Source organism: Petaurus breviceps, unplaced genomic scaffold (genome assembly GCF_028583685.1).
Source record: "Petaurus breviceps papuanus isolate PSGF00001 unplaced genomic scaffold, PetGlider_PUasm1.0 188, whole genome shotgun sequence".
Taxonomy (NCBI): Eukaryota; Metazoa; Chordata; class Mammalia; order Diprotodontia; family Petauridae; genus Petaurus; species Petaurus breviceps.
In genome coordinates this window covers 5,251,126-5,276,716 of record NW_027185804.1, presented here as the reverse complement: position 1 = coordinate 5,276,716, position 25,591 = coordinate 5,251,126, and the positions used below count along the sequence as shown (strand labels likewise).

At 38.3% G+C, this 25,591-nt stretch overlaps 1 protein-coding gene across 2 annotated transcripts in view; it reads left to right on the top strand.

Moving 5' to 3' along the window:
- The window catches only part of SBF2 (SET binding factor 2), a 526,457-nt gene that overhangs the window by 296,165 nt on the left and 204,701 nt on the right, over positions 1-25,591 (top strand). For both annotated transcript variants that reach the window (XM_069091201.1, XM_069091202.1), the window contains exons 14-16: positions 5,287-5,491; positions 8,852-8,961; positions 14,240-14,389. In XM_069091201.1, coding sequence (XP_068947302.1) covers positions 5,287-5,491; positions 8,852-8,961; positions 14,240-14,389 — 465 coding nt within the window. The remainder of the gene's footprint in view (positions 1-5,286; positions 5,492-8,851; positions 8,962-14,239; positions 14,390-25,591) is intronic.

The window sequence follows — 25,591 nt, the reverse complement described above, 5'->3', positions numbered from 1 at the left end:
CTTTTGGCCAATGCAGTTTCAAAATAATTGGTCAGTTTATCTTCTACCTCTCTAATTTGGCTTTTAAAATCTTTCTTGAGATCTTCTAAAATGCTTTTTAGACTTGAGAAGAGTTCATATTTCCTTCTATGGTCTCAGATGTGGATATAGAGTCAGTGGTGTCATTCACAATGATAGGATTCATTTGTCTTTGGTTGCTTCTGGCCCATTGTGATTGCCTATTTTCTGGCTTTTAAAGTGGATTTCTGGGGGGCAGAGCCAAGATGACAGCGTAGAAGCAGGAAAACTCCATGTGCACACATATAACCACCTCAAATACCTACAAAAAAATGACTCTAAACACATTAGGGCTACAGAACCCACAAAGTGACAAAGAGAAACAAATCTCCTGCTGAAGACAGCCTGGCAGGCCTACAGGAAGGGTCCGTTGCAGCACACTGTGAGCAGAGCCCAGCACCCTGTAAGCTCATGGTTTTAGCCGCAGGGTAGCCACAACCAGCCACAACTGGAGGGAATTGGGGAGAGTAGATCACAGGCAGCTGTGGCAGTTTCCAGAATTATCAACCCATAAATGCCAAAGACAAAGTGAGAGGTCAGTGTGGACTTTGGGAACAGGGAGTCCAGGAGTGCAGTCTGGCCTCTGCCACCAGAGGCAGAAGCAGCTGAGGCACAGCAGCTGCCACATGACTGCTTCAGACCTCCTGGCCTGCAGATTGTAGAGGGACAAAGTGACCATTCTTGCTTTAACCTGCTTGGATCAGGATTGCTGTCTAGGGTGGAGGTCCTGGGGTGTGTGACCAGGTGCCAGAGCGTGTGGAGACTTGAGAGATGGCAGTGAACTAATAGCTCTGGCACCTGCAAAAACCCCAGTGATTTGGTACAAAGCTCTCCTCTCTGGAAGCAGAATTGTAATGTGGCAAAAAGCTCAAAAGTCAAGTGATTGAGTGGCAACATGAGCAAGCAAAGCAAGCACAGCAAGCCGAGTTTAGATTCCTATTTTGGGGACAAAAAGGATCAAAGCATGGAACGGGAGAAAGAGAGCCAAATCAGAACTCCTGCACTAAAAGCTTCCAAGAAAAATATAAACTAGTTACAGGCCATAGAGTAGCTTAAGAAGGATTTTGAAAACCAGTTAAGAGAAGTGGAGAAAAAATTGGGAAGAGAAATGAGAATAATGCAAGAAAATCGTGAAAAGAGAGTCAACAACCTGAATGAAGAAAATAACACCTTAAAAAAAAAACTAACTCAAATGGCAAAAGAGGCTGAAAAAGCCAATGAGGAGAAGAATGCCTTAAAAAGCCAAATTTGCCTGATGGAAAAAGAATCTCAAAAGCTCACTGAAGAGAATCATTCCTTCAGAATTAGATTGGAGCAAATGGAAGCTAGTGACTTTATAAGAAATCAAGATACTATTAAACAGATAAAAACAAATGAAAAAATAGAAGGCAAATGTGAAATATCTCATTGGAAAAACCACTGACCTGGAAAATAGGTCCAGGAGAGATAATTTACAAATTTGGACTACCTTAAAGCCATGATCAAAAAAAAGAACCCAGAAATCATCCTTCAAGAAATTCTCAGGGAAAATTGCCCTGATGTTTTAGAACCAGAGGGCAAAATAGAGGTTGAAAGAATCCACTGATCACCTCCCAAAAAAGATCCCAAAAAGAAAACTCTTAGGAATATTATAGCCAGGTTCCGAAGTTCCCAGATCAAGGAGAAAATATTACAAGCAGCCAAGAAGGAACAATTTGAATATTGTGGAAACACAATCAGGATAACCCAGGACCTGGGAGCTTCTACATTGAGGGATCAAAGGGCGTAGAATATGATATTCTGGTAGTCAAAGGAGCAGATTAAAACCAAGAATCACGGACCCAGCAAAACTGAGTATCATGTTTCAGGGGAAAATATGGTCATTCAGTGGAATAGAGGACTTTCAAGCATTCTTGCTGAAAAAAACAGAGTTGAATAGAAAATTTGACATTAAGATACAAGAAGCAAGAGAAGCATGAGAAGGTAAACAGGGAAAAGAAATCATAAGGAACTTATCAAAGTTAAACTATTTACATTCCTACGTGGAAAAATGATAATTGTATCTTATGAAACTTTTCTCAGTATGAGAATAATTGAAGGGAATAGAAATGTGTGTGTCTATACACACACACACACACACACACACACACACACACACACACACACACACATATATATACACACACAGGGTATATGGCCGTATGAATACATATGTGAATGTGTGTATATATGTGTACAGGTATACATAGATAGAGGGCACAGGACCAACTTAATGGGAAGCAATGATACTTAAAAGGTGAAATTAACAGGTGAGAGAGGAATATAATGAGAGGAGATAGGGAGAGACAAAATTCGTTAAACTATCTCATATAGAAGAGGCAAGGGAAAATGGTTCCAATGGAGGGGAAGAACAGGAAGGCAAAAGGCAATGGGTCAGCCTTATTCTCATTGAATTGGCTTGGGGAGGGAATGACATACACACTAAATAGGGTATCTCACCTTACAGGAGAGTAAGGGGAAAGGGAATAAGAGTGGGGATGATGGAAGGGAGGGCAGGCTGGGGGGAGGCAAGTTGGAAGCACCCACTTTTGAAAAGAGACAGGATCAAAGTAGAGAATAGAACAAGTGGGAGGTAGGGTAGGAGGGACAGAAATATAGTCAGTCTTTTACAATATATCCACTATGGAAATGTTTTGCATAGCTACACATATACAACCTATATTGAATTGCTTATTTTCCCAGTAAGGGTGGGTGACAAGGGAGGAAGGCAATGAATCTGGAATTCAGAGTTTTAAAATCAAATGTTTAAATATATATACTATTATATACTATACTATATATACTATTATTAATACTATTTTACATGTAACTGGGAAATAAGATATACAGGCACTGGGGCATAGAGATCCACCATGCCCTACTGAAAAGTCGGAGGGGGTATGGGAGAAGATATGGAAGAGAGCAGATTGAGGAGGGGATGTCCAGTGGGATCGCTATTTTGGGGTGTTGGGTAGGGGAAAAATGGGGAGAAAATTTGTAACTCAAAATCTTGTGGAAATGAATGATGAAAACTAGAAGTTAATAAAGCATTTGATTAAAATATTAAAATACACACACACACACACACACACACACACACACACACACATATATATATAGAACAAGAAAAAATAGAAAAGGGACAGGGTCAAAGTAAAGAATAGAACCAGTGGGGGGGGGGCGGGATAGGATGGAGGGAACATAGTCTTTTACGATATATTCACTATGGAAATGTTTTACATAGATACACATGTACAACCTATATTAAATTGTTTTCTTCCCAGTAAGGGTGGGTGATGAGGGAAGAAAGGAAAGAATCTGGAATTCAAAGTTTTAAAATCAAATGTTTAAAAAATATTATTATTATTATTATTATTATTATTACTTACATGCAACTGGGAAATAGGATATACAGGCACTGGGGTGTAGAAATCCATCTTGCCCTACTGGAAAGTCAGAGGGGGGATAGGGGAGGATATAGGTGAGAGCAGATTGGGGGAGGGGGTATACAGTGGGATCACTGTTTTGAGGTGGTGGGTAGGGGAAAGATGAAGAGAAATTTGTAACTCAAAATCTTGTGGAAATAAATGACGTAAACTAAAAATAAACATAAAATTCAATTTAAAAAAATAAAGTAGATTTCTGTTTCTGGGCTACAGAGGGCTCTGACCCACACTTCTCAATCTGGGTGCCAGGGGCCTGTTTGTTGACTTTGTGTAGTGTAGCCTCTGGTTGTCTATACTGATGCCAAGGCCAGGACTATCAGTGTTTCCCCTGGGTTACCCTGAGGCTCATGGAGTAAGGTGTGGGGGGAGGTGTGGTCTGGCCACTTCAGGTTTCTGCCTCTGTGAGACTCAGCAGCTGGCAGCCTGCCATGTTGTGGTCTGCATATTTCTTTGATTGTGCTAAGGCACATCTGGGCTTCTGGTGTTAGCTCTTGTTGGCTCCACTCCCCACCCCATCCCCCACCCCCAGGCTTCAGGATCAGCTGGTCAGCTGAGATGGTGTTTGTTGGGACTCCTCCCACCCTTTCCTTTAGGCTTGACATAGCCTGCCTCTGCTTCCACTATTTCAAGATTTTACACTGGGGCAATAATCTCTGGGTTTTCAGGGCCAGGGAGGGGGATTAGAGCAGCTGGGGTTTACTCTGCCATCTTGGCTCCCAGAAGTTCAGGTAGGTGATTTTTAAACATCCAGGCTGGATTGATACCCCCAGGAGAAGCTGCTATTGCTGCCATAGGCCCTGCATTTTATCTTACCCAGCTCTGACTAGTCCTCTGTTCCGCAGTAAGATGTTTGCAAAGCCAGGGCTTGCTCTCACTCAGCTGTGGTCTGGTCTCAGGTCATTGCTAGTGCAGCCCTCATGCTCCACACTCCCCCTGCCCAGTCCTACTTTTGCACTTTCCTGGACTGGGAATCTGCCACACTCTGTCTCCCAATGGATTCTGTCACTCTAAAATCTGTTCAAATTCACTTTTTAGAGGTTACTCACAGAATTCACAGAGGAGCTCAGATGAGTTCCTGCTTCTACTCAGCCATCTTGGCTCTGGCCTCACTTGCGCTTTATAGCAGGTGCTATGCTAAGCACTGAGATACAAAGAAAAGAACCTACATAGTCCCTGCTCTCAAGGAGCTCCTATTTTAACAGGGGAGAAAATGTGCAAACAGCTATGTACACAAAAGAGTAGAGGGAAAGCCCTGGCATTGGGTTTGAACTGAATCTTGAAGGCCAGGGAAGCTGGGAACCAGAAGAAAGGAAGGAAAGCATCCCAGATGTGGGAAGGCCAGTGGAAAGGCACAGTCAGAAAATGGAGTGAATATTATTGACTTCATTATATTCAACTTAACTTTATACTTATAGAATGTTATAAATATGAGATGTTATTAAAAACCACTAAACTGAAGTCAGCAATCAAGTAGACAGCATTTATTCATCTTATTATTCACCATTTACAGAAGACAGTAATGAGACACAGTAGGATATACAAAGGGTAAAGACATAGACCCCGCCTTGAACAAGTTTCAGAGTGAATATTTATGTCATGAAAAAGTGCCCTGAAAGAAATTGCTGACCTTGCAATACCTAGGATAATCTTTTCTTTTTCCTGTTTCATCCCTGCTCTTCATTTTCTCCTTCAACTTCTTCCCTAAATTGTTGTTACATTCAATGAATTGTTGACATAATTTTTCCTTAAATTCACTCTTTTGCAGGAAAACCCAAATCCTCACATGGCATTCCAGAAAGTTCCACGTCCCACAGAAGGTTCACACTTGCGAGTTCACATACTTCCTTTCCCAAAGATTAATGAGGCCAGGGTTCAGGAGCTGATGCAAGAATGTCTTGTGAAGAACCAGCTTGCACCTCCTACTTCTCGAGTGGAGAAGAAGTGTGTTGTGCCTGCAGGCCCACCTGTTGGTATGTGTGTTGGACTCCGTTTGACTGTTGCTTATGTTGTCTTGCTTGTTGAATAGAGCTCTATTAAGAATTCAAAGCTCTAACTCACTGCTAAATATGCCTTGGAGGGTTAAGAAAGGCCGATTTTGGAATTTTTAGTCAATTACATTTTTAATGGGTTTGTTACATAATTATGTTTAATTCATCCCTCTTTTTATAACTGCTTTGGGACAGGTAAAAGGGAAATTTTTTTCCCAGTTGAATTTAGTTGGACAGTAGCCTTCATTTATTTCCGTTTTTGTAATCTCCTTCTCTTCAGAATCCTCATTTGCTTCATCAGCATAATTTAGGCCAAATTCTTTCCTCAGATTCATGTGGAAGGTCCCACTGGACTCAGTGGGAGCTGCACGTGTGCATCCAAGAATCTAGCCCTGAGAGTCCTTCCTGTAAGACAAAAACAAAAGTTGGCAAAGCCTGTGTCCTACTTGCTATTCCATTACACATGAAAAATTGAAAATGCTTCATTGTACACAGTTGGTATTTCATAGACTTGTAGAATTGCCTGTACCACCTGAAACAGATTTTAACCTTTAAAGATTTAGAGGCTAATTAGTTTTAATCTGCTCACTGAGAGTTTCAAAGGAGGAAAAAAAAACCCTAAGAATGAAGTTGAATGAAAGTGAAATCCTAGTATAGTAGAAGAACCCCGGATTAGAGAATGAGAAGAAACAGATGTAGTCCTTGACTCATCACTGTAGCACAAAGAGAAGGCTGGTCCCTGGTAACACTGGCATGAGTTGTTCTTCATGAATCCATGCTGGCTCCTAATGATCAGCTTTCCCTTTATAAGTGCTCACACACTGTCTCTTTAATCATTTGTTCAGGAATTTTTGTCAGGAATTGCAAAGGATCTTCTTGGACCTCATTTTAAAAACTCTTAAGATTTGCTCATTTCTAATCTTTCATAACCTCTTTCAAGCTCCATAATTTTTCAAAGGTCATTGACAGCATCTCAGCAACTATATCAACAGCTTATTTTTGGTAACTTTGGGTGTATTTTCTGTGAATCTGTTTCCTCATTTTTCTGCGGTTTCAATTCTGTATTTACTATTTCTTTTCAACACGTACTGTCAGTCTGAAGATCTTTCCCATTAGAAAAAAACAGGAGGATTCTGGGAAGATGATGGAGCAGCCCAGAAAATTCCAAGCTCTCCAGATTTCCCTCCATTAATGATATAAAATAGTACCTCAGGGCTAACATAGTGAGATAAAAATAAATAAGAATAGAGGCATAACTGGATCATCCTGGGATAATCAGAGAAGATCTGAAGAAAAATCCCAGGATGAGTTTTGGTCCCTGTGAAGAATAAACACCTCCAGGCTAGTTCCAATTAAATAACAAGCAGCAAGCCCTAGTTTTGGCTGAATGGGAGGTTGTCTCATCCCCAGCCACAGGAACTTCTTTATCCCTAGAATATAATAAGGGGAGTTGGGCATCTGAGCCAGGAAAGATTGAGGGGACCTTCCTGAGAAGGAACACCAGACCCAGCTGTGCTGCAGTGATGACGTCCAAAAAGGAGCCAGCACATGCGGGGGGAGGGCTGGGACTACACTGGCTCTGGGCACTTTCTGGAGACTGGAGGTCTTGGTTTAAGTTCAAGTCAGAGGAGAGAACTGAAGAAGGACCTACAACCAGAGACAGCATCCTTATACCCCAGGGCTAGTGGTGATTACAGAAAATTAGCTGCAACAAATCAAGAGACCAGAGTTCACCTTCAGAGGAGGACACTGAAGCAAAGAAACCCTTTTCTAATCCAAAGAGTAATGTCAAATGGTCACCTGCCCAAAAAGAATTCATAGAAGAACTTAACAAAGACTTTAAAAATCAAATGAGAGATTAAGAAAAAAGGAAAAATCAATAAGAACAATCCAAGGAAAACAAGATTATGAAAAGAAAGCCAACCAATTAGAAAAGAAGACCCAGAATCTTAAGGAAGAAAATGACACCTTGAAAATCAATTAGAGGGGCAGCTAGGTGGTGCAGTGAATAGAGCACCGGCCTTGGAGTCAGGAGGACTTGAGTTAAAATCGGCCTCAGACACTCAACACAAAAAAAAAAACTAGCCATGTGACCTTGGGCAAGTCACTTAATCCCAACTGCCCTTCAAAAAGCAAAAAAAAAAACAAATCAATTAGAAAAGAAGATCCAGAATTTTAAGGAAGAAAATGACACCTTGAAAATCATAATTGGACAAGGGGAAGTAAACAAAGTCTTAAGAAACCAAAAATAATAAAATAAAATATAAAGAATGAAAAAATGAAAGAGAATGTGAAACATCTCATAAGAAAAATAATTTATCTGGAGAACAGATCAAGAGGAGAAAATAGAATAATCAGACTACTTGAAAGCTATGATCAAAAAAAGACTCTTAATACAATAATATAAGAAGTAATTAAAGAATGTTGTCCTGAAGCATTAGAAAGTAGAAATAGAAAAATCTACTGATCACTACCGGAATCACTAGGAAAACCAACAGGAATGTCATAGTCAAATTCCAAACCCCCCAGCTCAAGGATAAAATATTATGAGCAACAAGAAAAAAGCTATTTACATATGGCAGCGCTACAATTACAATCACAAAAGACCTAGAAGTGGTGACACTAAAAAACTGCAGGTCTTAGAACACTATATATCAAAGAGCAAAAGAACTGGGCTTCTGACTGAAAATATCATACCCAGCAAAGCTAAGCATGATCCTGAATGAAAAAAAAAATGGACATTTTATGAATTGTCCAACTTTCAGAACTCTGTTAAAAAAAAAAACCTGAACTTAATGGAAGATTTAACATTCAAGAGCCAAGAGAAATATAAGGTACATACCAAAGACTAATTACCAGGGACTCAGTAAGGACAAATTGTTTACCCTTTTTATGAGAAAAGGTAAAGCATCTGTTTAAGATTATTATTAGTAATTAGGGAGTTCATAAGAAATATTGGGACAGACATGAGTATGATAGGATTTTTTAAAAGTAGCCATTTAGGAAGAGCTAAAAAGAATAATTATCTTATACAAATAAGGTACAAGAGGAAGAACCAACACAGGGGAATTAGATGGGGAGGAGGGCTGTCAGTTATCATTGTCTAACATCACTGCCTTGCCTAAGAGCCAAGTAGTCTATAGAGATCTAGTATGTGAGATCTATGACAACAATCCTGGGCCACCCTGACACTCGCCCATTTACTACACAACCAAAAAAGTGGCGTAGAGTAGTGCAGTGGGAAATGACAATAGACTAGGCTCTCAAAAGGCTTCAAGCAACATTCTCTTTGTCTTTGTGTCATCCGAAGGTAATTGACTGATATTTGTATTTCTTTACTAGTTTCAATCATGGATAAGGTGACAACAGTCTTCAACAGTGCTCAGAGACTGGAAGTTGTTAGAAACTGCATCTCCTTCATATTTGAAAATAAAGTATTAGAAACTGAAAAGGTAATTTTTTAAAGTTTATTTACCAAAGTCTGTGTTTGTTTCTGTGTTAAATTTATTCATGTTAAATTTCCAATGGACCTTTCCACAAACCCTATCCATTTTTCTTTTGCCAAATTCATGACCTGTTTTGGTCATTTGAAATGAATATGATTATGTGTCCAAATTAAAACTACAGAAGATGATATTGCTGCCAATTAAGTTCCACATATAAAGTTTTCATTTTATTTAACCTGGCAAGACCTGGCAATGAAATATTATTCTCCTTGGACTTTTCAAAAAGTTTTTTCAAAGTTTTGGCATAATTGTTCCCCTTGTGAAGGATTTTAGCTGTTCCACAGAAGTGTTTTTTACAGATACCTAAAAATTCTTTAGTTATCAAAACATTTTCTTTTAACCATTTAGCATAGAATATTTCTTAAAATATACTAAATTCTTTTCTGCTTCGTTAAACAGAGGCTGCAGGATACATTTTTTAACCTTTAATCTTGTCTAGATGGTTCAAGGTCATTATGAGTATGAAGTGTTATACTGTGTATTTCACATTGAGCCTTTTCAGGCCTATTGAGGTTTTTTTGGGGTAGATCACTCTCTCTCTCTCTCTCTCTCTCTCTCTCTTTCTCTCTCTCTCTCTCTCTCTCTCTCTCTCTCTCTCTCTCTCTCTCTCTCTCTCTCTCTCTCTCTCTCTCTCTCTTTCTCTTCCCCTTTCCCCTCCCCTCCCTCCCTCCCTCTCTGTCTTTCTCTCTGCCCCAAGCTGCGGTGCTTGTAGGGTTCTTTGGTTTGCTTTAGTACTTTGCTGATCTCCCCCAATTACTACTATCATAGTTTCCCTTCTTACTGCTGACCCTGACCCTGTTCCCTTCTCTTTTGGTCTTCTCCCAGTTCTCTTTAATTTGCTGCTTTTTAATATGATTTGAGGAGAGATAAGTGGCACAGTAGATAAAGTGCCATACCTGGAGTAAGGAAGACTCATCTTCCTGAGTTAAAATCTGACCTCAGACACCTACTAGCTGTGTGACCCTGGACAAGTCACTTAATCTTGTTTGCCTCAATTTCCTCATCTATAAAATGAACTGGAGAAGGAAATGGCAAATCACTTCAGTATCCTTGCCAAGAAACCCCAAGATAGGATCATGAAGGGTCAGACTTAATTGAAATGACTGAACAACAAAACATAATTTGAACTGAGGAACCAGATAATGAAACTGTTTAGAATTATGTATAAAGTGAAAATAAATGATCTCTGAATGAAAAAAGAAGTTCATTAAGAAGAGTACATGAACTTCTGTGCATGCATTTTATGACAGATATTTTGGCTTCTCAGAGTTCTTTTTTTTTTCCATAACTTGGGTATCTGTTTTAAATAGTTGAAGTTTTTAGGTAACTTAAACGTTAATATGATCTTTTCCCAGCAGGTTCATTTGAGTTCTTTTCAGATTGGAAAATAATTTTTCTACAAATCAGGAGTTGAACTATAGCTCAATATCTGATCAGTACACTTTGATACTTTGAAAGATCCATGATTTTATTGGTATAGGTGTTCCTTGCCCTGAAGCTAATAACAGCCTTTCCATAGTCCATGGATGCTGAGCCAGGATCTCACCACGAAGTTGCCAGCTGTCTGCTGCTAAGATTCTCTTTAGCTGCACTGGTACTTCTGTAACAGGCTCCATCCCTGGGCCCATCTTAACAAAGCCTCAGCTGAGGAGAACCCACTAGAGCTTAAGTTCTGCTGGCATAACCTGTGAGAACCCAGGATTTCTCCTTAATGAAGCATTAAAAGACTAGCAGAGGCTGACCACTTGCAGTTTGTAAAAGCTGTTGCTTTTCAGAATTTTCTGATTATCTTTGTTATAGAGAAGCAGCCAAATTTATATAAAAGTCTGACTCGTGGACTTGTAACAGCAGTGAATTATATGGCATACTTTTTCATAAAAATAATACACAAGACCAGAAAAAAAAGTTGATCTTCAGTGATTCCAACAGATACTTGTAATTCCACTCCTAAAAGTGGATGTGAAATTTTTTCTTTATTTGCTTTCTTATAACTTTCTTATAATCAAGTGACAATCTCTCTGTTTAATACTCCCTTGCCAAAAGCTGTGATTTCAATCACATAGAAAACTCCCTGTCCCAGAGAAGCTTTGACCCTTTCTTTACCAGACACAGATGTAGAATTTTTCCTGCAGCTCTCAGCAGTTGTGTGCCTTGCCCAGGGTGCAGTCAGTATGGGTCAGAGGCAGGGCTGGAGCCTCCTAACTCTAAGGCCTCCCCTCCACCTACTGTCATGATGCCTTTCTTGGTATTCTTCATCTGAAATCTTTTTTTTTAATGTATATTTTTGAAATGCATTGTATCTCTGGCCATGTTCTCTCTCATGCTGGTAGCTTTTCTCTCATATTCCCACAGCATGCTGGACCAGGAGGACACTCTCAGCTCCTCCTTCTGCCTCCGTCAGTCAGCAGCCCCTTCTCCTTTGTAGTTCATTCCATCTCTCTCTAGGTCATAGGCCAGATTCTTGTGGCTGTACTCAGCTGGTCTCTACTTTCTTTCTCAAGAAGTTCAGGGCCTGACTCAGGCTGCTTCACTCCAACTCCTGCCTTCATACTTGGAGATTTCAGTATATATGTTGCTGTCCCTTTAAACAACCTAGCCTCCAGTTTCTTCAACCTCTTCAACTCCTATGACATACATCTTAATTCTATGTCTAGCAATTAGCCAAAAGATTTATTAGCCAATAAAGGTTGATTGATTATTTAATGTCATCCATACACAAGCAGCAGACATACATTATGTCTCAACATCACTCATAACTGGGTCATCTCTAAGGCTTGAACTTCAGGATTTTCTTCTGATCAAAATCTACTGTTCTTCCATCTTATCTTATGCCTCACTTCTCTTGCACCAGAAAATTTGTGACCCTCCTTTCCTCCCCTTCTCCCTCCCTTCTAGTCTTTCACCCAAATCTGATCTACCCTCACTTTCTTCCCTTTATAGTTTTTACTCTATATATTGACCTCCACTCTTAACTCTCCTATGCTCTCATTGTTCTGCTATTCACTCTCAGCTGCCAGCCCTGGATCACTTCTGCCATCCTCCTCCACCTTTGCTGTTATGATGCTGAATGTGAGTAGAGGAAGTCATACGGTCATACCAAGCAAATCCATTATGGATTCATGCTCTTTCATCTCAACTGGGCCATTACTGCTGCAGTGGCGGTCCTTTTGTTATTTTTTTAATCAATCTTCTTTCTTTAAGACCACAGCCTCACTCTCAGCCCCACTAATCTCAGCAGATATAACCTACTAATTAGATCATGAGTTATTTTTTTCTCCTATTCTTCACCTCAAAACCCCTGTATATCTTCACTCATCTTCTTTGTGCTAGTCTTTGAGAATGAGACCTTCTTGCCTATACTGAAGGCACCCTTTCTACTTATGCTTGCTATACCCTCTCTTCTTTACATTCTAGAAAGTTTGCCACATCTCATTTCCAATCTCTCCTTTTCTTCTGCCTACAATTATGTGCAAGTCCATCCCATCCTTAAAAAACAAAAACCTTCCTGTCATTCCCTCACACTGCCATACCATCTCCTTTTTTCTTCTTCCTTTCACTGTCAGACTCCTAGAAAAATCATCTCTGCCTTCACTTCATCAACCACTCACTCTCATGTAAAGCTTTCCTATCTAAGGTGACTTCTTAGCAGGTAACTCATCTTTGCTAAGCCCTAATCCTCCTGTATGCTTTTAGTACTATTGAACACCAACCCCCTTTCTCATAGATGCTCTTCCCTACCTCGGCTTTCATGACACTTCTCTGTTGATTTTCTCCTTCTCTTACTTTACTCTTACTTCTTTGACCACTTCTCAGTCTCCTTTGCTGATCATCATCACCCAGATAACTTCCCTGACTCTGGAAAGCATATTCATTGCCTAGAATCCTATCCCAGGCTCTCTGTTCTTCTCTCAGCAGTCTCATCAGCAGGCTCAGGTTCAGTTATTATCTACATGAAGATCTCTTGGTTGTCTCATATCCAAATAGAATTCATTATCTTTCCTCCAAATGCACCTCTTCTAAACATTCTGAGGCATCTAGGTAGTACAGTAGATAGAATGCTGGGCTTAGAATTAAGAATGCAAGTTCAGATACCACCTCAGATACTTACTAGTTGGGTGACCTTAGGCAAGTCATTTAACCTCTTTTTGCCTCAGTTTCCTCATCTGTAAAATGGGTACCATAATAGTACCTACCCCCCCAGGGTTGTTGTGAGGATCAAATGGAATAATATTTATAAAGCACCTAGCATAGTAGCTAGCACCTAGTAGGTGCTACAGAAACATTAGCTATTATTATTATTATCATTATCATTAAACATTCCCAATTGATGTTAAAGTCACCACCATTCTCCCAGCCACCCAAATTTATAGCTTCAAATTCATTCTTATCTCATCTTCCATATCCAATAAATTGACAAATCATGCATATTCTTTCTTGATCTCTCATATCTTCCTCTTTTTCTCCACTCACATTGCCATCACCCTAGTTCAGGCTCTCATCGACTCTTGCTCAAACCCCTGTTGGTCACCCTCCATCTAGTCATCTCTCTCTCCAATCTAATCTCCACATAGCTGCCCCAAATATCCTTTATATGGCAAGGTTCTGACACTGAAAGCCATCAATGGCTCCCCATTGCCTTTAGAATAAAATACACACTTCTTATTCTGGTGTTTAAGGTGCTCCACAAACTGACTTCTATCTATTTTTCCTGCCCTCTTGGCTTTTTGATTAATTCTGTTCTAGCCAATTTAGGCTGCTAATTATTCACTAAACTCAACACTCTGTCTCTGCCCTCTCTTCATTTTTGATGACTAACCCCAGAACCTGGAGTGCATTACCCCATCATCTCAGTTTCTCAGACTCCATAGCTTTTTTTACAACCCAGTTCGTGTGCTGCTTCCTCCCCATTACTGTATTCTCCTTCAGAGTGCCTTTTATGATGTTCATTCATGTAATATTATGTCTGTGCATGCGCACACACACAGACATACCCTTAGTAGACTGTAAGTTCCTTGATTATTCTCCAGGACATAGTTTGGAGTTGTTAATATGTTTGTTTCTAGTAAGTAATGGTGTTTTTTGCATGGTGGGTATTCAATAAATACTTCTTATTTAATTAAATTATTATTTTAAAATGATCTCCTATGGGCTATGATTCAGATATTTATTTCAATAGAATTAGCTTTTTGGTCATATGAGTAAAGTGAAATTTTCTTATTCTCAGACTCTTCCTGCTGCATTGAGAGCCCTCAAAGGAAAGGCAGCTCGACAGTGTCTTACCTATGAATTGGGTTTACATGTACAGCAAAACCGGGCCATATTAGATCATCAGCAGTTTGACTACATTGTAAGGATGATGAACTGTACTCTACAGGTAATTTGTGCTTTTTCTTTCAGACCTCTCCCCCCTTTTTGGAACAATATTTATTATCTGAGATTTAATTTTTAGAAAAAAACTATCTGTAAAATTCTTAGACTTTCCAGGGCCAAAAAAGTAAAGAGCCAACATCCACACCATTTCTGCCAAATATACTTATTCAGTGTTTGGCATGAATATTAAGTTTCCTTTCTATCCATACTGGATATTGGATTATTCTATTAATTCTACAATGTTTTTAGAAATGAAAAGTTATCTTATAAACATTATAGTGCATATTGCTTTATAGAATTGATTATTCATTAAAAGACAGTTATATTGCCATCATGCTTTTAAGTCTTGGGATTTATGAAGGGTTGGAAGCAGAATAGAAGGTCAAGAGATAGCATAGATGTAAGGATAAATGTATTTTCTGGTACCTATTAGCTCAAGGACTAGGTACTCAAGGATACTACTTGTTCCCATAGATAGAGCCAACCAGGAATAGTTTTAATTCCCAGTTTACAGTCTTGTATAGACACAACTTTACATTATTCCAACTGTTCTTACAAATATGATAATCAAGTTTGTCTCAGTTTATTAAGAAACTGAGGGAATAACGAGTATATATGTAACCTCCTCTGTGTTTTTTAATCTTCCCAATATTCCAAAGCCAGTAGTAAATCTGTGATGGGTATACAGGTTAATAATGAAATGCATTTAGATCAGAAGATGGTGGTGTGTTAGGACTACAAGAGCCAAGATCCTCTATGACATCACAGTAAAACTTAAGGAGAATCTCTTGTAGAATCCTCAACCCAATTCATGATGGACAAGACTGCCAGGATTCTCCAGAGAATCTTGAGTAGACAAGTGTGGTGAGGTGGAAAACACTGCACAAAGTAGCCCCAGAACAACTGAAGAGGGGCTCCTTGGAATCGAGTCTGCCTGGAGGCCAGCTATACACAGCAAGGAAGTAGGGGAGGAGAGGAGAAGGAACAGCCCTAATTTAATGTCCAGAAAGACCCTTTAGCAGGCAATGATAGCAGCAACCCAGCAGCAGGGGAGAAAGGCCTTATCCAGAGCAGCTCTGAAGCCCTATGACAAGAGGGAGCCCTTAGGCAGAGCCTAGCATCCAAATAGGCCCCAAAGTCCTGGCCAGATTAGCCCAGGCTTGGCCAGACTCAGAACCAGGCAGGACTTCCCCACACCACTTAGGAATGTTGGAGCTGAGCTTCACCCAAGCATCTCCACCTTGTTCTCCATACTGCCTTCCCTCCAGCCTAGATACTTGGGCTGCTGAGATGAACAACCAAAAGAAAATACGAAATACTATGAACAAATACCTCAGATGTAGAGATGTCCTGGAAGTAAACCTGGAGGACAAGAGCCTTCCCCACAACAATTCTTTGTACATCCTTGGAGAAAAAAAAATGTCCTGACTACAAAGATTATAAGGTTACCTGGAAGAAATGAGACAAGAAATACAAAATGGAACAGCAAGGGAGGACAGAATGTCAAGGAGAATTGCACCTTAGAACAAATAATGGAAAATCTCATCCAAGTATGAATGCCCTGAAAATTTGAATGGATCCAACAGAAAACAATGACCAAATGAAACCATTCAAATAAAAAGACTGAAAAAAAGAAATATAAGAGATATATTCCCAAAAAACTGGCCTAAGAAACAGGTCAAGGAGAAATATATTAAGAATTTTTACACTATATGAAAATCATGGTTTCTAAAAATATCCTGAATACCATGTTTCAAGAAATTTTAAATGAAAATTACCATAATTCTTAGAACCAGATGGCAAAATGAAAATAGAATCCACTGGTTATCTACTGAGAGATACTCTAAAATGAAAACTTCAAGAAATGTCATAGCCCAAATCCAGAGATTTCAGTTCAAAGAAAAAAATGCTATAAACTGCCAAAAGAAAGAGTTCAAGTTGCAAGAAGCTGCAACAAAAATCACCTATCATTTTGCAACTACTACCTTTAAGGAGACTAAAGCTTGGAATATGGTATTGTAAAAGATGAAGGCTTGCAAACAAGAATAACCTATCTAGAAAAATTAAATATAATTCTTCAGGGGAAATGGACTTTTAATGAAATAGATTTCCAAAGAAAAGGCCAAGTCTGAATAAGCATTTTGGAGTGGAAATACAATAGCCAAGAGAAACATTGAAAGAAACATTTGTTTAATTAGATAGAAATATATGAAAATGAATTCTTTATATGCCAATGAGGGGGAAGTGAATTTCTTTCAAGAACCCTAATATCTGTAACTGTCATATAGAAAAAATCAGTAAGATAGAGGACCACTGGATAATTTTGTGTTGTTTATATGATTGTAAACAAAAAAGAGGGTGGGGGCAAGGACTGTACTAGAGAACATCAACAAATGAAAGAAAGAACAAATCAATAATTGCGCACACAACTAAAAAAAACCTTGAACTATAAATTAACAGCCCCAACTAAGCAACAAAGAAGACATTCTTAAAATTAAAGAAGAGATAAAATTGAAAACCAAAAAGAGCAAAAACAAAATGTCTGATTTATAAATAAAACAAGGAGCTGATTTTTGAAGCAAGTAATAGAAGTTTAAAAGTCAGCTAATCTGGTTGTAAAAAGAGAAGAAAACAATTGTTCATATTAAAGATGAGTAATGGGAGTTCACAAAAATGAAGAGAGAAAATATGTTAAATTATTTTGCTCAATTATACACTAATAACATCAATAACTTAAATGACATGTATAAAATACCCAATATAAAATATCCAAATTAACAAAAGAAGAAATAGAATATTTAAAAAATACCATGTCAGGAAAAAAACAACCCATAAAGTGAACTCTCAAATTAAAAAAAAAAAACCCTCAGGAAAAAGCGATTTGCAAGTAAATTCTATCAAACATTCAAAGAACAATTCCAATGTTGCATTAACTGTGTGCAATAATAGAAAAAGGTAACACCCTTCTAGTCTCTTTCTGTGGTGCAAATATTGTTTTGATATCCAAACCTGGGAGAAACAAAGCAGGGGGAAAAACTGGCTCTTTTTCCTTATGAACATTGAGGAAAAATAAATATTAATCAATAGGCCATATCACATATTAGAAAGATTATATGCTATTACCAAGTTAGATTAATACTAGGAATGCAGGGTTCATTTAACATAAGCTACATAATAAATCATATTATTAATACTGAAAATAAAAGCCATGCCATTATATCAATAAATGCTGAAATTCATTAACAATTTCTGTTAAAAGCTCTAGAAAGCATAAGAATAAATAGATCTTTCCTTAATACAGTAAGTAATATCTATATAAAGCCAAAAGCAGGGGCGGCTAGGTGGTGCAGTGAATAGAGCACCGGCCCTGGAGTCAGGAGGACCTGAGTTCAAATTTGGCCTCAGACACTTAACACAAAAACTAGCCATGTGACCTTGGGCAAGTCACTTAACTCCAATTGCCCTACCTTCCCCCTTCCAAAAAAAAAACAAACCTCAAGAGCAAATGTTCTAAACAATAGGGAAAAATTAGTAGCTTTACCAGTAGGATAAAGGGGAAAGCAAAGACTCCTTTTATCACTCGTACTATGTAACGTGATTCCCGAACAGAAAATTAAAGCAGAAAGACAAGGAAGAAAAATTGAGGGAATAAGCATAGACTAAGGAGAAATAGAATAAGGAATAGAATAAGAAGAAATCAGTTATCACCTTTTACAGATAATATAATGGTTTATTTTAAAAGCCCTGAAGTCAATTAGAAAATTAATTGAAACAATAAACTCAGTAAAATTGCAGGATATAAATTAAATTTACATAAATTACCAGTATATTACCAACAAAACAGATCAGAAAGAGCTAGGCAGAAATTCTATTCTAAAATGACTACAGAAGGTATAAAATATTTGGAAGTATATCACTGAAGGCACAAAATTTCTGGAAGCATATCAACCAAGATACATCCAAGAACTGAGTCAAACTGTAAAACATTCTTTGCAGAAATAAGGACAGACCTTGATAATTAGCAAAATATTAATAACTTATTCATTACTAATAATACTTAATTACTTGGGATGAACCAACAAGGTAAAACTGACAATATTTCTAAAATTAACTTATTCAGTACTATACCAAACTACCAAAGGATTGCTTTGTAAAATTAGAAAAAAATAATATCAGAATTTATTTGGAGGAAAACAAGGTCAAAAATCTCAAGGAAAATAATGGGGGGGAAATGGAAGCAACAGAGTCTCTCAGTACCAGATCTCAAACTATTCTATAGAGAAATAATAATTAAAATTATTTGATACTAGTTAAAAATCAGGTTGATCAGTAAAACAGATTACGTTGCTTGGTTGGTTGTTGTCCTTTGTACTCAAAGAGGACCAAAATTACATCACTATGTCAGGGTCAGTGTAGAGTGTGACCCACTATTGCTGATCAGACCAATATGAGCTTGGAAGACTCTACTACAGGTCAGGCACAAATAGTCATATGAACATTTGGGATGGAGATGTCTCCAGATTTGTGCATCTCACATTTCTTTTGAGCTACTCCAATTCTGCTTTGCTCATAAAGCACAGTGCCTTCTTTGGTGTGGGCACACCTTGCTGGATGGTCCTGTTTCTGTGCCTACTATGTCTCACAATTGATATCAGAGTTCTTTAGAGAGACCTTGAGTGTCCTTGTATTACTTCTTGAGCACTTGCCTTGTGTGAGTTCTCCATAAAATAGTCTTTTAGACAAACATGTATTTAGCATTTGAACAACATAGCAGCCCGTTGCATTGCACTCTCTGTAGTAGAGTTGGAATGCTTGTCAGTTCAGCTCGAGAGAGGACCTCAGTGACTGGTACCTTATCTTGCCAAGTGATCTTCAGAATCTTCTTAAGACAATTCAAATGGAAGCAGTTCAGTTTCCTGGCATGGTACTGGTATGCTATCTAGGTTTCACAGGCATAAAACAGTGAAGTTAGCACAGTGACTCTGTAGGCCTATAGCTTGGTGGATTCTTCTATGCCACACTTTCTATGCCACGCTTTCCTTCAGAGCCTCCTAAACAATGAGCTAGCTCTGGCAATGCAGGTGTCAACTTCATCCTCTATGTGTCCCTCCCCGGAAAGTGTACTGCTAATTAGGGTAAAGGAACTGATCTGCAACATTCACAATTTCTGTAACCAGTGGTTCCACATATGGATAATGCAGTACTACCTGGTGGAAAACTAATGTTTTCTTGGTGTTGTCAGGCCAGAGTTGGCAAAAGTGGCACAGACTTGATCCATACTTTGTTTCATCTCAACCTCAGAGGCTGCATTGAGTGCACAATTATCTGTAAACATAAAGTTGTGCATCAATTCTCCCTTCACTTTAGTCTTGGCTTATAGCCTTTTCAAGTTGAATAATTTACCATCAATATGGTAGATGAACTTGATTCCATTTTCATTCTTGTTGAAAGCATCTGACTACATTGCTGAAAACATTATGCTAAAAACTCATTAGGAGAAAGCATGCAACCTGGACTCACTCCATTGGTGACTGGGAAAGTATGAGATCATCACCCATTATCTTGAACCTGTGCAAGTATGCCATCACAGAATTGTAATATCCAAAGGCAGAAATCCAAGCTGCCAACAACCATAAGAAAAAAAATGTTCCGAGTCACTTAATTAAAAGTGAAGTGAAAAAAACAAAATAAAATAAATTTTTAAAAAGTGAAATGAAAATTAAAACAGCTTTGAAGTTCCACCTCATATCCATCAGACTGGCAAAGATAACAAAATGGGAAAGTGACAAATGTTGAAAATATAGTATTTGGGGCTGTGAGAAAACAAGCACATTCCAACTTTTTTTTTTCTTTTTGGTGAGGCAATCGGGGTTAGAGTGACTGACTGCTGCTTCAGAGTCACACAGCTAGTAAATGTCAAGTGTCTGAGCCTGGATTTGAACTCAGGTTCTCCTGATTCTAGGGCTAGTGCTCTATCTACTGTGCCATCTAGCTGCGCCCCCCATTCCAACATTTTTGATGGACATTTGGTCTAGCCATTTTTGAAAGCAATTTAGAACTGTGCCCCCAAAGTTACCAAACTGTGAAACCCTTTGTCCTAGCCAATACCATTACTAGATCTATAACCAATAGAGATTAAATAGTTAAAGGACTTAAGTATGCAGAAATTTGTAGCAGATTTTTTTGTATTAGACAAAGACTGGAAACTGAGGGATTGCCCTCCTATTGGAAAATAGCTAAATAAATTATGGTATATGGATATAAAGGAATATTATTGTGTTATAAGAAATGACAAAATGGACAATTTCAGAAGAAGCTGGAAAGACTAATTCTCTAAACTGATGCTAGGTAAAGTGAGTAGACCTGAGAGAACAATATTCAATGATAACATTATACAGAAAAAATGAGGCAAGGCAAAAAGCAATTTATTAAGTGCTTACTGTGTGCCAGACAATAGTAGTAAATAGTAGGGATACAAATACAAGCAAAAAGACAGTCCCTGCCTTCAAGGAGCTCATGGGGGAAGATGACACCAGAAAGGGCATGGGAAAGTGGTGAGGAGAAGGGAGTGTACCCACCTGGAGGCTCGGTATCTAAGTCTGGTAAGTTAGAAGCATAGCTGGGAAAGGAATGGAGGTGGATCAGCCTGAGCCTCTCCACAAAATGAAGGCCCCAAGAGGAACTCACCAGGGGGATCAGGGGACCACATAGCAGAGGGACGAGACATGGTATTGTCATCTAGAAAATGAGAAGCACAGTCAAGAGGAAAAAAACAGTGTTCCAGAGACTTCTGCTAAGTTCAGTGATAAACCAGCAATCCAGAGAACTAAAATGAAACACACTACCCAACTCCTTCCAGAGAGCTGACAGCATCAAAATGCAACATTAGACATGGACAATATAGGCATTTGTTTTGGTGGATAATAAATAGTTGAAAATTAAATAAATAATTTTTTGGTAAAAGAAATGCATTTGAATCAGAATTTATAAACCCTAAGTAATGCCATCCCTGTGCAGTCAGTTCTCCAATAAAATCAGTGCAAAGAAATCATAGAATAATAGATTTGGAGTTGGAGGAGCCATAAAAGTTATCTGGTCCAATCTCTGGAAACCGGATTCCAGAGCAGGTGAATGTCCAGAGTCACAGAGGCACAAATTCAGGTTTCTTTCCCCCACACAATGGAAAAGGTATTTTCCACCAGCACCTCCCATGAAATATAGAATATAATGGCCCAGTCAGCAAGGATACAAACATCTACCATATGCAAGCCAAAAAATTTATTTTTATTCAACTTTGCTGTGTTTTATGCTTATATTTGAATATATATGTGCATGATAATACAAACTAAGCCTAGCTAAATACAAAGAAGCTCTTCCCCCTCAGTTGTGAAATCCTTGCTTATCGAAGTCCATGATACAAAGAAAAATGAAAAATGGCTCCCTGTCTTGTGTGACCTTCCCCTACTTGAGCAGAGGTTGTGGCATAGGGGCAGAAAATGGGTCAGATCAATAGGAATCCTTTTCTATGACTGAGTCAATCAATTATAGGAATTGGATTTTTATCTGCTCATTCTCACTCTAAAATGAAACTAGATAATCATTAGAGTGCTGTAGCTGGAGTCAAGAAGACCCAAGTTCAAACCTATCTTCAGATACTTATTAGCTGTGTGACTAGGGCAAAGACATTTCACCCAAAATGGGGATAATAGAAGCACCTATTTCCCAGGGTTGTTGTGAGAAGAAAATAAGATAACATTTGTAAAGCATTTTGCAAACCTCAAAGCACTATATAAATGCTAGCTGTTGTTATTGTCATTGCTATTGTTACACAAGTTCTCCTTGAAGAGACAAAAGGGTAGGTTTTCTTGTGCATCCACAGAAACAAGAAACATCATTTTATGAGATATTTGATCATTTCATATTACAAGACTCATGCTAAGCATTTGAGAAAAAAACCATCCTGCTTACAGTGACACCTTATATACCCCATATCTATCAGAAGTTTAGATAGTAGAGGAATTAAATGAAGAATTCAATAAGTGAAGAATTCAGTAAGATATTCCAAAATAAATTAACACATCCTTTAATATATATTGTACTTCAGTGCAATGGTGAACATAGTGAAAGATAGCAAAATATGTTGAAATTTATGAATATCTTCTAGGAGTAAGAAATTAAAGGAGCCAAAGACTTAAAGTTTACAAGAGGCTTCAAGCCTGTATATCATTAATACTTTCTTTGATAAAAGAATTAAGAGATATAATAAGCACCAAATAACATCATGCAAAAATTAAATAGATCATATTTTATTAGAAAGGAAACAAAAGGTAATTAATGTGGAAATGATTTATGATGTGTGTAGGCAGACCACTAACTTCTTAGAGCAAAGATTAAAACCAATGCCAAATTGAAAGAAAAAATAAAATTTAGAAGATAATGATTTACAATTAAAATAATTCCTTTCTGACCTATTTAAAGAATCTGTTGACACCAAAAAGTGGGAAATAAATAAAAGTGTAGAAATTGATACTGGCTATCCTTTTTTCTCAGGAAGATTAACTGACATCAGTCAGGAGAACAAGCAAGTTTAGAAAACCAGCCTTAACCAGGAAATATTAGATCACCTGACTAAAAATAAAGATGAAACAGCCCAGGGGAATACCACTTAAAATTATAAACTCATTTGTAAAAGTCTCACAGAGAACAATGGCAGAATTTTACCAGAAATTTAACCTACTAAAACAGCAAAAAAAAAAAAAAAACAAGAAAGAGAAAGCAGGTTTTAAGAAAGCTAGTGAGAGATTCAGCTAAGCAAAATGACCCTAAGGTAATTTATAATTTAGCTGGAAAGAAGACAGCAAAGAGATAAAGAGGAAAAGATCTGTGAAGACTTTTGTAACAGACTTTTTAACCATAAATGATAGTGAAGCCACAACATTCAGAGTCTTAACACCACAGCCCTAAATGCTATCTGAAGACATGGAAATGCCAATAAAGAAAATAAAACTTTAACAAAGTAAAATGGCCTGCCTTGGGAGGTATTGGGCTCCCTTTCTCTTGCGCTCTTAATGTAAAAGTTGAATGGCCTGGTCAGGACATGTTATACTGTAGAAAAGATCCATTTTCTGACACGAACTACTTTTAACTCTGAAATTGTGTGTTTCTGTGAAAGATGGAAAGAGCAGCCAAACTACACCAAGTACTCAGAAAAGGTCCATGAAGGAGGCACAGAATTCTAAGTAAGAATTCCTAATCCAGTACCTGACAAGGAATAACCAGCCACAGAATGGCTATCAAGAGTCCTGGTGTCTTTAGGAGAAAGCCAGGTTTCAGTGGGACCAAAATATAGGCAGAATATAAGAGGAAGAGACTTAAGATGAAGGAGCATTAATAATAAAGAAGGGCTTTAGAGGGCACAGTGAGAAAAGAGGACTGGGGAAGACTGAGACTGAACTTTCTACATATGCAAGTATGAGAAGATGTAGCCAGGGAAAGGGGGTTTTGCCTAAGTGTAATGATAATGGGAATTTGAAAATCTTCCCTGCCCCTTAATAAGCCAAATGTAATCACATGGAGCCCATGGTGGGAGAGTCTTGCTGAAAGTGTGAAACAGGAAGGAGCAGGAGAGAGAGCCAGAACAGCTGGGAGCAAGCAGGGTGGAGGCAGAGCAGCTACTGTAAGTGAGAAAGGGGCATTTTTGCTTAAGGGGGCCTGTTTTGTTTTGAAGGCCTGCCAGAGGGAAGGCTTGGGAATGTTATTGTTAGCTGCATTGGTTGTGTACCAACTACTTAGTTGCTTTGATGGATTTGACTTTCTGGTTTGGGGATTACATTTTGTGATTCACAACCACACCAGCATATTCATAGCCACAGTTATACTGGGCAAAAGGTCATGTTGAATCACAGGGCTTAGAGGATTAGGAGGTAGAAATTTGAATGGCAGTTATCAAGTAGAGAACTCCATTGGCTCTAAAGTTCTAATGAGAACAGGACACAAGTGTTTCTGTAGATCCTGACTATAGCATCCCCCCAGGTGAATGCAGTGATTTGTGTTTGGAGGGTGGGAATTATTTGTTTGACAAGAAGCATATCAATTGTTATAATCATCAACAAGCAGTTATTGAGTACTTACTCTTCTGAACACCCTGCTCTGTATTGGGAAGGTAAGGGAGGCAATAATGAAATGGGGAGAGACATGCTTTGACCAAACATGATGCATTTCCTGCTGGTCCCAGGTATCCAGCATGGTGTGGGTTTTCATATCAGGTGGTCTCAAGGGAGCAATCTTCCTCTGCTGGGTGTGGCATCACTGCCTCATTGAGAGAACAGGGCACACCTGACTTTTGTAAAGGTAGAGGATGGGGGAAGCACATCCTCCCCTCATGACAACCCTTGGGGCAAAGCCTCACTGTCCCTGACGTCCAGCTCTGTAGTGGCAAAATAAGTTGGTGGATATTGAGTGAGTGACTCTTAGGATATCAGAATACTACACAAAGGGCACTGGAGTAAACAGTATGGTGGGTATGAATAAGCTGAAAAATATTATAATGAAGAATATTTTAGTAAAAACAGCCAAAAGTTATCATCAAATAAATATACACAACCAAGGAAAAATGTACCAGTCATGTAGTGATTGTTGAGGGATAATCCAAGGATTTATAAGCTCCATCAGTAAATACACAATTGTTAAGAAATGTAATATTTTATTTAAAATTGTTTCATCTATATTCGTGAGGGAAATTGGTCTATAATTTTCTTTCTCTGTTTTATCTCTTCTTGATTTAGATATCAGTACCATATTTGTGTCATAAAAAGAATTTAGTAGGACTCCTTCTTCACTAATTTTCTTTTTTTTTTTTTTGCTTTTTGGAGGGTAGTTAGGGTTAAGTGACTTGCCCAAGGTCACATGGCTAGTTTTTGTGTTAAATGTCGGGGGCGAGATTTGAACTCAGGTAGTCCTGACTCCAGGGCTGATGCTCTATTCACTGTGCCACCTAGCTGCCCCTCTTCATCACTAATTTTCCCAAATAGTTCCCAAACAAATGGAATCAATTGTTAATATTTGATAGAATTCGCTAGTAAATCCATCTGGCCCTGGAGATTTTTTCTTAGGGAGTTCACTGATGGCTTGTTCAATTTCTTTTTCTGAGATGGGGTTATTTAAGTAATTTACTTCCTCTTCAGTTAATCCAGACAACTTATATTTT